We start from the raw sequence: 17,329 nt of genomic DNA, 5'->3' as shown, positions 1-17,329 counted from the left end.
GAGAATTGGAGGAATGTCATAGTCATAGTTAATTAAGCATCCGTGATTAGTGTTAAACAAGATGTTTCTGTAGGAATCTGTAATACTTCAGGAGGTGGCATGGGAGACAAGTTTAAGAATTTTGCCCGGTAAACATGGGATCGCAACCTCTTAGTTACTGAGCTATGGCAAAGCAAACATTTTGTCGGATGCACTTCACAGTTACCATGAAAACTGAATAACGTAATAAGAAGTGATGTAAGGGATCTGAAACTTTATATGATATGATTTCATTTATTTTACGCTATCCACAAAGGTGATGGTGTCTTTTTTTACAATTGACTCTGAATAATCGTAAAAATTTCAACTTTCAAGACGTATTTTTTACCATAACAGCTTTATTTCCGAAGATAACATAAGAATTTTTAATAGCTAAAAACACCATTTCTCTATCATTATTTGCATAGATGATATGGAAACTTGTCTGGAAAAAAGTCATGCAATGACCGTTATACAGCATTCCTCGAATAGTGGAGAATTGTATTTTTCCAAGTTAAAGAGGCGATGCATGAGAGTGTTCAAACGCCTATCAGCCATGGAAACTGAAAAATAATCAGTACCAATCCCTAGAATAGTTTTATGCAGCTTTCTGCTTCCATTTTCTCTCATTCACTAATGTTTTCATTCAAACTTCACTCCGTTAAAACTGGCATTATCTGTACAATGGAGTGAATTGGATGTTCACAAGTGCATAAACAGTGAAGGATCACGAAGGTTTGTTAGCTACCTCAGTGCCCAGAATTTGAATTTATAATAACATAATTTATCCACTTCTGCCAATATTAGTTTTTTCCACATTTTCATGGGTGTCTAAACTCCCTATTTCAATGGTAGTCTCTCTTCTACTGCATGCTAATATCTTTTACCTAATATCTTGGATTCCTTTGTATTTATTTTTAGCTGATATTTACCTACTATACTCCCCATATTAACCAGAATATAACGGGTATATGATCGGTAAATCTTAGCATGCTAATTTTTTCTCCGTTTGTTTTCACACCCGAGGCCTTTAATTTGATTTCATTAATGGCTTTCTCGATGTAAACGTTGAAAATTACAGGTGACAAAGCACAGCCTTGTCTCACTCACTTTCCTAAATCTTAGCATGCAAATTTTCTCTCCGTAAATTTTCTCTCATACCAAACCCAATAATAATAATATATATAGATGAAAATTGTGTACTTCTTTGAATATGCCGGCCTCGGTGGCGGTGGGGTAAAGTCCTCACCTGCCAAACCGTGTCATGGGTTCGAATCTCGCCTGGTTAGGTGGTCCCTATCCAGGGCTTGGATGCTTGTATCGTATATTGTTTATCCTCCGCTATAAAGGCCTTAAAGTGCTGTTAACGGGGAAGATGGAAATAAATAAAAAATAAAATAAATAATTCCTTGATTTTTTATTCCTTACTATTTTCCAATGGTTAATGATACAAGCAGAAGAAATCCAAATCCTACAACCGTAGTTATCCTGATGGTGATAACGCGTGTTGGTTCGACAGTGGTCGGATGGTTTGACCCAGCTGGCTCGAGGAAAGAGGCAAGCCTCTCCTTTCCCCTCCAAACCCCTCCCCTTATACCCCTCCCGGAGCAATTCCGGCAGGATCCTCCGGCACACCCCTCCCGCGTCGCCCCTCCTCCAGATGACCGAGATTCCGATAGGGGGGGGGGACTGGTGTTCCCCAGAGGGCGTCTTCGGCGGACAGAGCGGCGAGCATCAGAAACGAGGCGCTGCTCAGCGCAAACAGAGGCCAACTGACAGAGACAGATAAAGAGAAGAAGTGAGTGTGCACGCGAGTGAAGGAAAGAAAGCAACAAGAAGTGAACCGAAAGGGGTATACGCATCGCAAGAGGGAAAAAAACCCGAGCACAGGTAATTGAGAACTTGTCCATGTGTTTTGTTTCCAGCCCCTCCCCCCCCACCCTCTTCTATCCAGTGTTCTCTTCACTCCAGGAAAAGGGATAGGGGGTGAAAAAAACCGTGTAAGTCCTTTCTCGACGGGACCGAATATGGTGTGAACACGAGATTGCCCGGCAACTTGTCTCAAAGCCGCTATGGCAGGAAAAACATTGCGAGGAGAGTTTACGATTATGTGCGTGTGTGTTAAATGTTTTTTATCCATTTCCCATTCGGATACCCACACGGGTATCTGGATAAATATCTTCTTCTCTGGTTTAAATCTTAGGATTGGCCTGCAAAACTCTTCCGGGAATCTTACTTGGTAACTATATACTCGGTCGATCGATATTAACTTCACACCGAATATAATTGAGCATTTTGCGGGTACAACAATAAGACTCAGGTGTAGTCCAATTGGCTGATGGTAGTTTGAAGCATGAAGCTCCACACGCATGTCCTCACTAGCAATATCCTTATTCCTAAATTAATGTTGCCCGCGGAAAGTATTTCGTCTTCCTTGTTGTAGTGGAAACTTTTGTCTAGTAAACTCCTCATCAAAACTATTTTAATCGAAGAACTATGAAACCTATGGATGTATGAATGCGCAATTAAATACATAAATAGCATAACCACCGCTCGTAGACTACACTAAGTACTTTGAGGTTCATTCCCGATCTGCAACTCGTGTTGTAACATTGGGTATTTGCCAGTTTTTTGTGACTTGCTCTCGCTTTTTGAAAAACTTCCCGTCAACACTGTAAGTCTACAATGTGAGGATGTGTTTGACGCAGCTCTCCATACCGTTATTCTACCAGCAAACCTCTTCGTATTGACCTATTCCCTAATACGTCCTTAATAACTTGTCCTGCGCAACTCATTTGCGGCCTTCTTTAACCCTGCCATTCTACCCGGCCACATGTACTTCAACGATTCTCTTCATCATGCGATTACGTCTCACGGTGAGATAAATTATAGAGTATTGTCTTTTACTTATCCACTTCTACCTAATAAGTTTACCACAAATCTTCTTATTTCTCCCACTCTTCGTTTTTCTTCGGTCAATCCATATTTATTCATCGTTCTTGTATCGAATCATATTTAGAATACTTTCATTTTGACTTCTGTACAGCCGTAAAAGTACGTTTCTCTGGCATAAAGATATATGCTCCAAATGTTGCATCTAATATATTGTTTCGTCATTAATAGTATTCTCATTGAAAAAAAGTTCTTTCCTCGCAAAATTCTCTCTTAGCCTTCGCTTAAAATTAATGCCTGAATAACATAAAAACCTCAAGGAAACTACATTCTGGATATAAAGGTTTATTTTTGAAATAAATATCGAGAAGTGCCAACGGATAGTTGTCAGTTCTTCGTTACTTGAGCTTACTTATAGCAAGCGGTCTAGTGTGAACTAGATGCGATAGCGTAGGTGAATACCATTACGTATGGATAAAAAACATTTCGTCCAAGCGGCAATTCTCCAAATGGTTGTAAGTTATTTATCCGAATGTAGATGAATTAATGTGAAAATTGAGACATTAATTTGAGTATCGAGATAATCATGCAAGTAATTCAGGTACTCTCATAGCAATGAAAGAATAACTTTGACACAACCCTATTCACGAAAATGAGGTTATTCTTACGACTAGACTACACATCTTAATTATTTCCCTACCTAATTGATTTGTTTTATGCATCCAGTGCCATAGTATTGGACACATTTCAGGATTAATCTATCCAGTAGCGCACCATCGCTGATGAGATATAACGTCAGTAATCAAAGAATTTCCGAGTTGATATTCGCTTTAGGATTTATCCCAGCAGCTCACCCCTCTTCCAGTATACCCCTTTAATCCAGAGTGCCTTTCACGGTGAAAGTAATTACGCATGCACTTATGTATCGCTAGTTAGAGATCTTTCTCTTGAAAACGAGATCCGCGGCCCGAAGAAAGCTTTCTTCTATTTTTTTATACTCACACACATCCATACCTGCATAGCTATTGCGTCAGCATGTTACATTCCCTTTACATCAACCAAGAGCTTAAACAATCAGTTCTGCAGAGAATGTACCATATCGATGGCTAAGTTCTAACAACACGTATCTCAATATTTGGCCGGTTTGAGACAGGTATCTTAAAGTGTAATGACATTTAAAAAATAAAATTCAAGCAAAAAAACAAATCTTTTTTTGCAAATGTTCAGTTTTATGAATTTTTAGTTTTTAATTTCTGTGTACAATTAAAAATATAAATCGTTTCTTTTGTTCTCCTGAAAATTTGCTATTTTTGAGATACGTGTTGTTAGAACTTAGCCATCGATATCTAACTTTACGAGGCAAGTTAATAATTAATTATACAAGCAAAATATGACTGTCAAAAGCTCCAAGTTTATATAGAGTATTTCAATTAGTAATAACATAAATTTTCACAAAAAACATTTCTAATTTTTTAAATAATACATCCTAAGATTTATGTATACAACTATTAGTACATATTCTCGTCTGTATCATCGTAGTTTGAGCGGAAAAAGGCAACCTCACGCATCTCAAAACAAAGACTGACTGAGCACAAACTAACAGAACGAGTATACTGAGGCTAGGGTTTACTGCTATTATTTAAAGATGAACGAATTTGTTAATGCACCGCATATACTTGTCAATAATTTAATGATAATTTAACTATCTCTCACCTGGAATTACAGCAAAGTTCAATAAATTCATGCATTTTTAGAGCGCTAAAGTTTGTCATCGAAGGAGACTTCAACGAACGGAATTTGAGACTTTAGCGCTTGCAATTTCCTATTTTCCGGTTCTTATAAATTTCAACAATTTCCACCACTTGAACTCCACTCTCAAGTACTTTTTGCATATGAAAGGAAAAAGTCTTCATGATGAATAGATTTGAGGGTCCACTTGTCATTAACCGCGAGAACTCAGGGTGTCTGTAAGGCAGTCAAAGGTCATATTTTAGTGGGATTTCCACCACCCAACATATATTACGATAGTATAATATTGCTCAACTTGCATCTAAAATAATTCGCTAATTGTAAGGATCACGGCAGCTATCAGTTATCATACTTTTAAACTCCAAATATATCAGTGCTGCAGACACCAATGTGGAAAAATCGGAGACATCAAAACTTGCTATTTTTGGGGTAAAGAATCTACATTGCCAAAAAAGTTTTTCGAGTTTGCGACCGTTTCAAACACGCCATTTCTACCGTCATGTTGGATATGGAAGACTCTTCCATAGAAGTATTGGAAAAAATTCTGCGCGCCACCCGGTGGCAAACCCAAACAGATATATTTGATTCATTCATTCAGTCATTAGACAATACGCATTGTCCTCATACAGCCAGACTCGAAAGACTAGTGAGGAAAAGCATCCTTCGCCTAGATACCGCAATATATAGAGCAACTGGTGACCTTGCTCTTAACCGCGAGAAGTCAGGATGTCTTTAAGAGAGTCAATGCGCCTCCTACTTTGGGATTCTTGTCGACGAATGCACATTTCAATAGTTGAAAAATATTTTGTGCGTGTCGCAAATATTTTTCTTACACGTCACAACAGTAATGCATGCCAATGTTTAATCTTTTAATTGAGAGTTCACGTTTATCAACCATGGAAACTTAATCAAAAGCAATCCGGAGATTAATTTGACGCAGCTGCCTTCTCCCATCTTTATTAAATTCGCCAATATTATCACTATTAGGAACCTATCTGTTAAATCCGTCATTATCTTTACTGCACATCTCTTTCAAGGCCTTTTTTCAGCGTTCTTCAGCCCCACTAGTCCATCGATTGGAGACTTAAATGACGAAAAAATAGTGATTAAAAATCTTTCTATTTCGTTTCATTCAGAAAGGAAAAGGTCTGAATTATAATAATGATATCAGGCACGTAAAATTATGCTGATATAACGCATACTTCACCGTTATATCGCGATACATAGAACAATTGATTTCCTAGCTCTTGAGTGCGAGAAGTCATGGTGTCTTCAGGAGGGTCGACGGAGATCATAGTGAAAATACCCGCCACGAATAAATATTTGTGCTGTACTAAATTGCAAATACGCATCAAAAATTTTTCCCAGGCATCACTGCAATACATGATCAAATTTAGTGTTCAATTTGAACAGCACGGGAGACTTCAACGACCGGTAATTGGAGATTTCAACGGTTGTTAAGAGAGGTACTATCTGTATTTGCAGGGAATGTTTTTCTGTTTGCTTCTGAATATCACACTGAAAGTCCACCAACGTTTTAACGAAATTGTCATTATTGTAGACGACGCGTACATGTGAATGATAAATATATGCAGTTTAACCAGTTAGCGTACTCGAAAAGAATTTTCTAACATTACAAGTCGGGGAAGTCTCATTTTATTTATCAATCTCTACTACCCCTAAGAATACAAGTAGGCGTAGTTATTGAGATGACAATATCTTGGTATATAGAGTTTTAGGTGCCGATATTCTTAAACGCGAGAATATACAAGCTATTTAAATAGGGTCAACTAGCGCTCTAATGTAAATCTCCTCCGCCGAATATATTTAGCAAAGATTTTATATACCTCAAAATTAATTATAGGCGTCTGAAAATATTTTTCCATGCATCAAGGTAGAAGCTCATAATATTTATACTTCTACAAGACAACTTTTAAGAGGGGGTAACTATTGCATTGAATTAATACAGATTTACGGGTTTGCCACCATAATCCACATTAAAACCCCACCCACTTGCAATGATGTTAGACACCACGTTCATCGAAATGACAGCAGAGAAGTTGTTACCTGGTGGCATATCCGAACAGAATATTTTGATATTACAACTTGGGGAAGCCTTATTTTATTTATCAAGCTCTATTACGACTTAGAATACAGACAAGCAAAGCTATTGCGAGGAAAATTCCTTGGCCAAGACTCCGCGATTTATCAATCAACGTGTGTCCTTGCCCTTAACCGCGAGAAGTCTTTATAGAGAGTTATCGGGAGTCATAGAGTCCGCCACTAATACACATCTGGATAGTTAATACACTCTCATAGTACCTAAAAATGTTTTCCGAAGCATTCCACAATTTATCATTAAATTAATCCCTGTATAAGAGCGCTCAATTCGAATAGCACTGAAGACTAACTAAAGTCAATCGGAGACTTCAACGCTTGTGCAAGGGTGATGCAAACAGCGCTGCCAAGGAATGCTTTCGGGTTTTCCACCGAGTGGAAAACGGAGATATCGCCAACTTTTTGATGGTCGTGTAATGGATATATACGACACGCACATTTGAAGAGCAAAATGTATGAAGCGTGACCCGATATCATACCAGAACAGAATTTTCCAACACTATTAGGTAGGTAAGCCTGATTTAATTCGTCAATCTCTATTTCCCTTACGAATACGGGTATGTGGAGCTATTTTGAGGGCAATTCTTAGGTTATTTTAGCAACTGAGAACAGATATCTTTAGAGCGGCACGGAGAACATTATATTAGAACCCCACTATATTTTCAAGTCTGACAGAAACGATACATAAAGACAGATATTTTGCCGAACGGAACATTACGGAGATAGTTTTTCCCCTGAACAATAAGACTTTAATGAACTCTAGGTGTAATTTCATTATCCATGATTAAATACAAACAACATATAGTAATTTCCAAAATTTAATACTTCACTGCTGACCATGATTTCGACACGCTACGTCATTTTCAAGGTAACTGAATATTTACCTTTTAATTTAGCACTGTATTGGAGCGTTCAATTGGAGCAGTCCTGGGGACTTTGACGAACGTCAATCGGAGACTTCAATGCCTGTCAGAAGGGCTACTAACAGCTCTGCCAAAGAATGGCTTCGGGTTTTCCACTGGATGGAACACTGAAATATTGCCCAAGTTTTAATGGAAATGTAATGATTATAGACGACACGTACATTTGAATGGTAAAAAATAAATGAAGCGTGACCCGTGTCACGTGAAGTGTGACACGGTCATTTTCAAGGTAACTGAAAATGACATATAGCATCGCAACCATGGTCTGTAGTGGAGTGAAATTATGCATTAAAAAGTGGAAAGTACCATTTTTTGTTTATATTTTATCATTGATATATCGCATTACCACAAAGTCTAGCCTGAAACGTATTGATACGTTTCGTATGTTCTTAATTTCATTAGACTATTTCTTTTTTTGTTTACGGCTGGAGTCCTAACACCCCCTGCCACACGCCTGCTGAGGCAGCTTGCGGGTTGCTATGTAGGTGTAGATTCCTAAGCCGAGACACCGAGATATATAGAGCAATGGGTGTCCTTGTCCTTAACCGCGAGAAGTCAGGGTGTCTTGAAAGAGGGTCAACGTCCGCCCTAGTGTGAGATTCCCGCCGCCGACAGAGGCGCTGTTCGCAGCGGTGACGTAGCCGTGACGCAAAGCCTCACGGAAAGTAGGGCGAGGTCAGCGGAGCGCACGAGTCACGACGAGCGGCTCTTGAAAATTTCCAGCACAGACTTCGGTGATTCAAGATCCGCTTCCGCAAGAAGTGCATACATATCCGACTTTGGAAGAGGAAAGTGTCGCCTGTCGTGTGAGAAGAGTAGGGTGGAGGGACAATAGTGTGGTATCGCTCACGTTGGCATCCCTTTCTCTTAGATACTCGCCTGCAGTGACCAGCGGCGGTTTTATTTACCCGGCGACTGGATAACCCGTCGCGCCGTTGAGGAACTTACATCACTGGTGTGGGCCAGCGGTCTTCACCATGAAGCTGTCCTTTGTGATCGAGCTTCTGCTCATCTTCCTCCTGATAGCATTCGCCGCGTCTAGAGTTATAGGTAAGTAAGCATTTGTGGATAGTGTTTTAGAATTAATTTAAGGTGCATAGCATCTACACATTATTAATTTTCGTAATGAAACTGACTTCCTGAAACGCGCGCAATTTGGATATTCTCGACGGATAACACAAGTGTCAACACAGCTGTGCCATCATCTTGATGGATGATGAAACACAATTACGTTGAACCTTCGTCCGTTTTGAAGATTAATAGCTGCTTTCATTATGAATAAAAGCTACTTCCAAAGAGCTATTCTTTAAGTAATTACTTCTGTTAATTTTTTGGGTGAAGAAAAATTGGAGTTGGAGTGGTAGATTAATTATCCCACCCGATATCTCAAATAACTTTGCCATGGAATTTGGTTGAATTTTACGGGCTGGTTGTTCTTCAATGGCACTTAACAATAACGCTAATTAGGTGATTAAGCTTTAAAATTTTACTAATAAACAGGTCCTGTTCTATTCATATCGCTACATATGAAGTCAAAAAAAGCTATTATTATTACCACTACGCAATTTGTGATTCCTTAATTGTTAGTAGCACACTTCTATGGTTATAATTAAAGCGAAATTCTTAAGTGAGCGAACAAAATTGTATATTTCCACATGTAGCGCCAACATTTAGTGGGTTGAGTGACAATTATTCGATAACCTTACAGCATACTTTATTAAAGCTGGGACCTTATAGGATGATTGAAAATATTCAGCAAAAAATAAAACCAAGATATAATTTCAGTGAAATTTTCCAAGTGTCAAAGCCAAAAAGACCCAATTTTGAATGAAAAATAACATCATCTTTAAGAATAATTGTCATGATAGAGGCAGATTGTAATTTCTCTCAGGTTGGATCAAGAACAGAAGTGAGATTTTCATTTACAAACATTGCTGACTATATTTTACAGTGTTTACTACTTCGCAAAGTGATACTTAAAAGTTCTGCGGAATAGTTAAGTCAGTGGAATGGAAAGTCAGTGAAATCATAACTTAAAAAAATAAACCTTCAGAAAATTCATGATCTTTTTGTGAAAATGATAATTTAAAATGTGAATGAAAATGACAAAAAAAATGTAACGTGGATGTTTAGTACTTAATATTAATGCTCAAAATTCTCTTCCTGTCTTTCCAGAATCTCGCGATGCTAAGGCCTTGAAGAGTCAACAAAAACAAGAAAATGCACCTAACCGTTATTGCTCCTGTTCTACGGATTCATGCGACTGCTGCCGAGACTTTGCCTTACCAGTTATACCTATCAAAGGACCAGGTGAGTTTTTACGCAAGCATTAAGCATTAAACCTATTATATGCTTAAACGTATGAGCGGAAATAATATTAGTGTAGGCCTCATTGAATTGTTTTATACCTTTCAATCTTTCCTTGGTGTAAGGGATACTAAAAGTGGGAGCCTGATGAGAATAAAGTTCGTTTTATTGCACGACGAGCAGTTCCGTCTTTGAATCCGGGAGAAAATCTCGGTCGTGCTTTGTCATATTCAGGGGAAAAGAAGTTTCTGGAAACCGTAAAAAAAACTCCCCACGCACATTTGTAGGGAGTAACAAGGACATATTGCGGAAAAGATTGGTTCCCATTCATTATTAACAATTACTTTACCATATTGAAAAGTTCATTAACAATATCGTCAACTATGTATTAAGAGAACGGGAAGCACGTTAAATCTAAAATAGATTTCACGTTAAAAAAAGAGAGCTATTATATTATTTAATAACGGTGAGATCGGTGATGAGATTTTGTTCATCAAATACTATAAGGCTCCGTTTATAAAAATTCAATCAGCCTTCACTTGGAGTAACTGAGGAATTCAAAGCTTGAGAAGAGCTTTCACTGCTTCACAACAACTTAAAGCAGCTTAACTCGAATGTAAATAGTCATTACCGGAAATAGCATACATTTATCTTAAAAGATGCCAGTAGCATGGAGGGTAGTACTGTCTATCATATAAAATGCTTAAAGTTCACTGAAAATGATTTCATGGTTGATGGACGGTCTAAGTAGTGATTGTCAAAAAATGTAGTTGTACTTTTTCACAATTTATTTAATAATCGTCATATCTTATTCAATTGCAACTACCTTTAATTTCAATTTGTCAAATTTCCACAATATCACGCCTGAATTGATTGAATTCAAGCAGTCGTAAGAGAAATATTTTACTCCAAATTGTGAGTGATATAAAGTTGTTGTGACCGGATCTATAATTCGATTAAGTTGTTAAAAAATTGAACGAAGTGAAAATATTGCGATATCAGTGCAATTCTTCCGGAAAACCGTATAAATTTGACGGAACTAAACAATATTTCTCACATGAGCATCTCTGTTCCATTCCAGGATGTGCAAGTCTTCGGTACGTGGATGGAGACAAGATGGACCTCTCACTGAAGTTTGGTGACCGAGTACTTGCAACGCATACAATTACTGGTGAGTACACGAAAGGTTAAAGCACAAGAATAAAAGAGTTGAGTTTACCTCTAAATTATCCTTAAAAAAACTCTAGTATATCACACACCTGCATAAAATAAAAATCACCCTATTTTGATTAAATTATCATATTCATTTAGGTATTCTAACGACTAAGGTAGGTTTTCATGGAATACTTGAGAAGTGTTCTGGTAGCCTCCCCTTCCTTCTTGTATTTCCCTCTTAAATTCACAATTAGACTTACTCCCTTTCATTCTATCTAAATATCCTATTCTCTTCCATCCTCACCATCGTTTACTCAACATTCTACCCTCCAACACCTTTTTCAACATCCCCTCCCCGCTCAGTACTCGCTTCATACATATCTTCAGCCTCATCCGTATCTCATCTAAAAGCTGCCTCTCCACACCCACCATGTCCAGCACTTCGTCGTTCCTCCTCGTCTACGTCCACTTCACCTTCCTCATTCTTCTCCACACCCACATTCCGTAAGCCTGCAGTCTTCTCTCGTCCTCCTTACTAAGTGTCTACGTGCCCGCACCGTAAAACGCCACATTCTAGATCAGACTCTTCACTAAACTTCCCTATTAACTGTTACATTACGATTCCTTCATAAGCTCCTTCCTGATCAAGAACGCATCCTTTGATAACGCAATTTTATTTCTTATGTCCTTAACGCTTTTTCCGTTTCATAAAAATTCTTTCTGAAGGCTTTGAAAATCAATCAATTTCTATTTCAAAAAGAGAAATGTAAAAAAATTAATATTTCGAGAATACGTTTTAGAGCCTCTTATATTTTATTCAAGTTTAAAGCGAAAAAAATAGCGGGAGAACTTAAAAAACATAGATCATGAAATATTTAATACCAGGATACTTCCTCTATCTTTGAAATTAATATTTCCAGCATGAGAGTTGGAGTGCGCATTACCTGTAAGATAGCTTTTTTATTGGGCCAATTCAAGCACATATAAAAAATATTCCAAGCATTTGATGACCCATTTTCGTTGGAATATATTTAGAATTAACTCCGTATTCGTACTGGAATAAGACAAACGTTGTCAAAACCCGCGTTATCTATGAATAATTTACAGTAAAATTGGTCAAATTTAATCCTGTTTTATCAAAGACCTTGCTCGTCTAAAATTAACTGTGCTACTATTAAAAATTTCCATTTTTAATCTGACGCTAAAAAGTCCTTCAAATGTATGGAATTTTGATATTCAAACCACAAAATTAAGATTAAATCGTGCTAATAGTTCCAGCAACTACTAGCGCGTGCACGAAATGCAACAACGGATAGTATTGCATTAGTTGGCGCAGATGACTTAACGTAGAAGGCACAGAAAATGTTTAGCAATGTTTAGTTTGCAATGCAATGCAATGCACGACAAATTTGTCTCTTCCCTTTAAGCACAGTACAAAACTTAGCGTCACGGTCTTATAAAATCCGATAGACATTGCAAGCAATATTTTAACAGTACATAAAATAAAACGAACAAAGTTCGAATTCCTTCGCCGGTCTGCTTGGAGTATATCTTGGGTAACTACATCAGTTAAGACTCAGCAAGTGTAACAACGTGGCTCACTTCCTTTTTAATCAAGAATACTTCAGATTTTTCATGTGACCACATGCCAACTTCGACGTCATAAATTCACATAAATCTTGCATTGCGCTACATAAATTAATATAATTATGGTTATAACATGATGCGGCTGGTTAATAAATGTATTAAACATGACCAAAATATTTGAATAAGACACTGAATACACCAAAACTACTTCCGACACAGCAATTCAATCCCTACTAAATATTTCTTTGAAAAGCACTTTCAAAACTCAATTAATGCAAATGATGCCTTCTGAGAATGATTACCGACTAATAGTGAAATCGAAGATTGCAATGGGAATGCTTTTTTCATGATAAATAGACAACAAATTCACCGTAGGACAAGAGTCACGGCCAAAATGAAATTTTTACTTTTCATATCACTAATATTTGAGTTAAGACGAAATGTGTGCCGCAAATGAAGTAAAAAGAGGTTAAAACAAAAATAGCCGAGAAAATAAATATCAAAATATCGACCCAGGTTTCAAGCTGTTCCAGTCGGGAGATAATTCAGTCACTTGGAACTTTTTTAAGTCTCCGCGAGAGAGCCCGAAACAGTGGCACATATACAAGTAGTTAATGCATAATAGTTTTTCCCGTGAGAAGAATTAAAGATATATTCTTTGTACCACTCACAGTTTTCTCCCTGTGTTTTGGCAATAGCTTCAATATGCTGAAATTGGCTGTATGGAATTGAACGTAGTGTATTTAACTATTCACTGCAGAATTCAACGAAGTTGAGGCAGAAGAAACTTGCATGGTCTGCCGAATAATCTCCCTTTTTTTATCTTGACACGCTTAAACGCATGACCAATCACATCCGCCAAGGCCTCGCGGAAGTTGTGGGTGTTCCCGACCATCCCTCGAAGGGGGAACTCATTCTGCCCTTATGTTCATTAATCCTTCCACCAATATGAATCCACTCAGTCTCCCCAAAATTAACTACGTTACACAGGTGATGCCAGAGATGTTTGGCCTGTTTTCCATAAATTTTACAGATTTGAAGAAAGTACTTTCCGTCATGAGTCCCTTTAAGTTTAAATAAAATTAATAACCCAAGGCCACACTCTAGAGCAGACTACGTATTGATTGAAAAGGATGAAAAATTTGGTGCGTATCCTAATTCCATTTGTTTTTAGTATCGCACATTGATTTTGAGATCGCATCACTGGCGCTCGACGAGCATTATTTCGCGACGAGGTACTGGGTTAAAATCATCATCTATATAAATTTTGAGGATTTATAGAGTAGACCATCATTTACCTGCCAAGTTGGGTCGCAACCAATCAGATTTTGTCTTTTTTCGTGGTGTATGGTCGTATGAAACTTACTTTATCATGTTAAAAAGTTCAGGGTAAATGGGGAGGAGATTTTTATACGCATTTTCATAACCTGATTCGTCATTTTTTTCCTTGATGGAATCTTGTAATTTATTTATTTTTATCCCAATTTTCATTGTCGGATTGGCTTGAAATTTTGCATGCATGCTTGCTTATGATGAAAATGCAATACTCAGTAATGACAAATTTGAAATTTTGTTTTATTGAGCTTCAATAAATTAACTATATTTCCATATGGTAAAGTGGTTTTTAAATTTCTCAATAGATGGCGTTAGATATAAAACGTTTTGGCAGAAATTTCTTTAACAGCTCCGGTTTAATCAGTTGCAAGAATAACCAGTTGGAAGTAGAAAATTAAAATAAAATATAAAAATGCAATTAACGCCCTTTTCACGCCAAACAATATTCCAAAACAATATAAAATGCAATAGAAAGTAAAATTATTATCTTTTCATCCCTTGGAAAATAAATTGTGGGTGCTTATTACGTTTATTAGACATGAGTGCAGAAGAGCCTGATAAGTAAGAGTTGGCTCGCAACATTTATATCTAAATCTATACATCGTCAAAATTTCAAGATCATGGTTTGGGTTTTGAACAAGTACTTCATGGAGAATAACTGCTGGCTGAGCGGAATGTAATACTGTAGCCGCACCATTCTTTTACGGCAACCCTGTACTTCACAAAAGAAAGTTAACTTCATCTTTTATATCCTGATTACCCCAATATGCACCCCTAACTTCAAATGCTTTCCTTTCCAGGAAAGAGACCGAAGCCCGTCTGCATGAGGTTGCCAGGAGGATTCTCCAAATTCTGCGGCCGCGTCTACGGCATCTCCAAGGAGCCCGATTCATTCCACGCGTGTCTCGGCCTGGAGATCCGCGCCCTGGACGACCTGGAGGCCGCCCTGAGGGTCTCCTGCTTCCGATTCAGCCCGGAAGGTCTCCGACTTGAACCGGCGAAACCGCTGCCCGCCGAAGAAGAAGATGATGACGACGAGGACGACTACGGCTTCGGCGACGACAGCGACGAGGAAGAAGATGAAGAAGAGGAAGAGGAGGACGAAGCGCTGGGAGGAGCATCCGAAGACGAGGAAGAGGATGATGACATCGCAGCTGGAGTCGGCGACGACAACGAGATCTCCGCGGACTACGCGGGGTTCAGCATCCTGGGAGACCTCCTGGGTCTGGACGATGAGAGTGCGGAGGTTCCGGTCAAGAAGAAGCCCAACAAGAAGACCACAACCCCGGCTCCGTTCCAAGAGCCTACACACGTCCCGCACAAAGTGATAGTGCAGGTCCACCACATCCACGATTCCTCCGGAAGCAAGCCGGAGGCTGTAGTGGAAGTCCCAGAGCCCGCGGTCACCAACAACAAGGTTATGGACAAGGTCGAGACGACTTCGGCCGCCCCAACGCCGACGAAGCAAACGAATGCAAAGCCGTCTGCAAAGCCGACTACAAAGCCAACGAAGGCACCGACGAAGGCTCCCACCCGCGGTACGACCAAAGCTCCGCCCAAACAGGCCGCTAAACCTACGACGTCCGCCCCCATCATGGAGGATGTATCCGAGGAGACCTCGATGGTGACGGTCATGGAGTTCAAGCCCAGCACTTCGTCAGACTACACCGTCAACGTGGTCCAAGACGGACAGCCCCTCCAGACTATGGACGACACGAGGACCCCCGATGCGGCCACAGAACCTGAGATCATGGTTGACATGACCACGACGATGCCGGAAGGAACGATGTCAGAGGATGGGGAGAAGGTTGCTGAGGTCCCGGTGGCTTCCCCAGACGTGATGGTCGCGGCCGACGAGCCGGAGACCGAGGATGAGAAGCAGGAGGTGGACATCGGCGTGGTGAAGGACGAAGAGGCCACGACAGCGGCGGAGACCAGCATGCCGGCAACTGTACCGACGACTTCCGCGGCTCCTCCCGTACCGTCCGCGGTGGTCCAGACTGAAGCACCCACCCCAGCTCCCCAGGCTGCCGTACCATCTGCGACTGCAACGGCCGAGAAGGACGAAGACGACGCCGATGCGGACGACGTGGTCGAAGAAGTCGAAGACGCGGTCGCCACCGTCTTCAGCGCAGGCGTCGACGAGGATGAGGACGAAGATGACGACGACGATGATGAAGAAGAAGAAGAAGAGGAAGAACCAGAGAAGGAGGAAGATGAGAAGGAAGAGGAGGAGGAGGAGGAAGAAGCAAGCGAGGAAGAAGGAAGCGAAGAAGAGGAAGAGGAAAGCGAAGAGGAAGAAACGGAAAAACCACAAGGAGACAAAAACGACAGCACGTACGACGATGAAGAAGAGGAAGAAGATGACGAAAAAGAAGAAGCCGTGACAGAAATCCCGACAACGACCCAAAGCTCAGAGAAGAGGTGGAGGAGAAGGAAAAACCGATTAGATCACATATTTTGGCAATGAGAGGACTAGCAAACCCAAATGACATGGACTTATGTACACACGGAGGGAGTATAGGTATACAGATAAACGTTGTATTTTTCTTCAAAGACAAAGATACCAACATACCATCCCACGCGACATATCATGAAACTAGTTAAATTATTCTGAAGCGAGGACACGTCAATTTTTTTGTTATTTATTCTACAAACACTTATTTAATATTTTTGTACAAAGTGCTGCTCATATTTTTTCTTAATTTATTTTTTTAGTAAGTAAGGCAACAAGCAATAAAAATGAGACTTTTTGTCGAAACATATTTTTTTGGTATTTCATTCCTGCATATCTTATTATCCCTATCAACGCCCCAGTGCATGGTTTAATAGCCAGTTCTTCAGTTAATTATACGTATACTAATGCAGTTTCGAGTATCGCGTAAGAATGAATTTTGATTTCCTTCATGGAGTGTGCTGCGAATAGACCGTGAAAATTTATTTTAGCCAAAATGGCCACGTTGCCAAGTTGAGTAAAGTGTGCCCCGGAAATTAAAATTAGGTGGTGGTATACGGACATAATTATTGTGACGTGAGTCATGCGCTTGATTTTTCTAAGGTCACTAATATACAGGATAAAAAAATATAGATATAGTTATGCTGCACACTTATTCATAAAAACAATCCGAGCTTTGTGCTATGCTTGACCACGATGATGACAGAACCATGTACGTCATAGTTCCATTTCATTCAACGAGTTTTTGGGATTTTCCTTGGCCTCTAAAATGCACGCTGTCATTCCATAA

The 17,329-nt window shown here is 39.4% G+C and overlaps 1 protein-coding gene across 1 annotated transcript; it reads left to right on the top strand.

Annotated features, from left to right (window-relative positions):
* Positions 1 to 1,743: 1,743 nt before the first annotated feature.
* On the top strand, positions 1,744 to 16,780 carry LOC124169261 (histone-lysine N-methyltransferase SETD1A-like). The gene is made up of 5 exons (XM_046547817.1): positions 1,744 to 1,908; positions 8,572 to 8,750; positions 9,876 to 10,010; positions 11,089 to 11,178; positions 14,885 to 16,780. The coding sequence occupies exons 2-5, from the start codon at positions 8,678 to 8,680 to the stop codon at positions 16,552 to 16,554; spliced, it is 1,968 nt and encodes a 655-aa protein (XP_046403773.1). The 5' UTR covers positions 1,744 to 1,908; positions 8,572 to 8,677; the 3' UTR covers positions 16,555 to 16,780.
* The last annotated feature ends 549 nt before the right edge of the window (positions 16,781 to 17,329 follow it).

This window comes from Ischnura elegans, chromosome 12 (genome assembly GCF_921293095.1).
Source record: "Ischnura elegans chromosome 12, ioIscEleg1.1, whole genome shotgun sequence".
NCBI classification, from domain to species: domain Eukaryota; kingdom Metazoa; phylum Arthropoda; class Insecta; order Odonata; family Coenagrionidae; genus Ischnura; species Ischnura elegans.
This window is presented reverse-complemented; position numbering and strand designations above follow the sequence as displayed.

Coding starts and splice junctions, on each gene's coding strand:
- LOC124169261 (XM_046547817.1), top strand. CDS start 8,678: ATGAAGCTGTCCTTTGTGATCGAGCTTCTGCTCATCTTCCTCCTGATA. Junction 8,751..9,875: donor CGCCGCGTCTAGAGTTATAG/GTAAGTAAGCAT, acceptor CTGTCTTTCCAG/AATCTCGCGATGCTAAGGCC. Junction 11,179..14,884: donor TGCAACGCATACAATTACTG/GTGAGTACACGA, acceptor TTTCCTTTCCAG/GAAAGAGACCGAAGCCCGTC.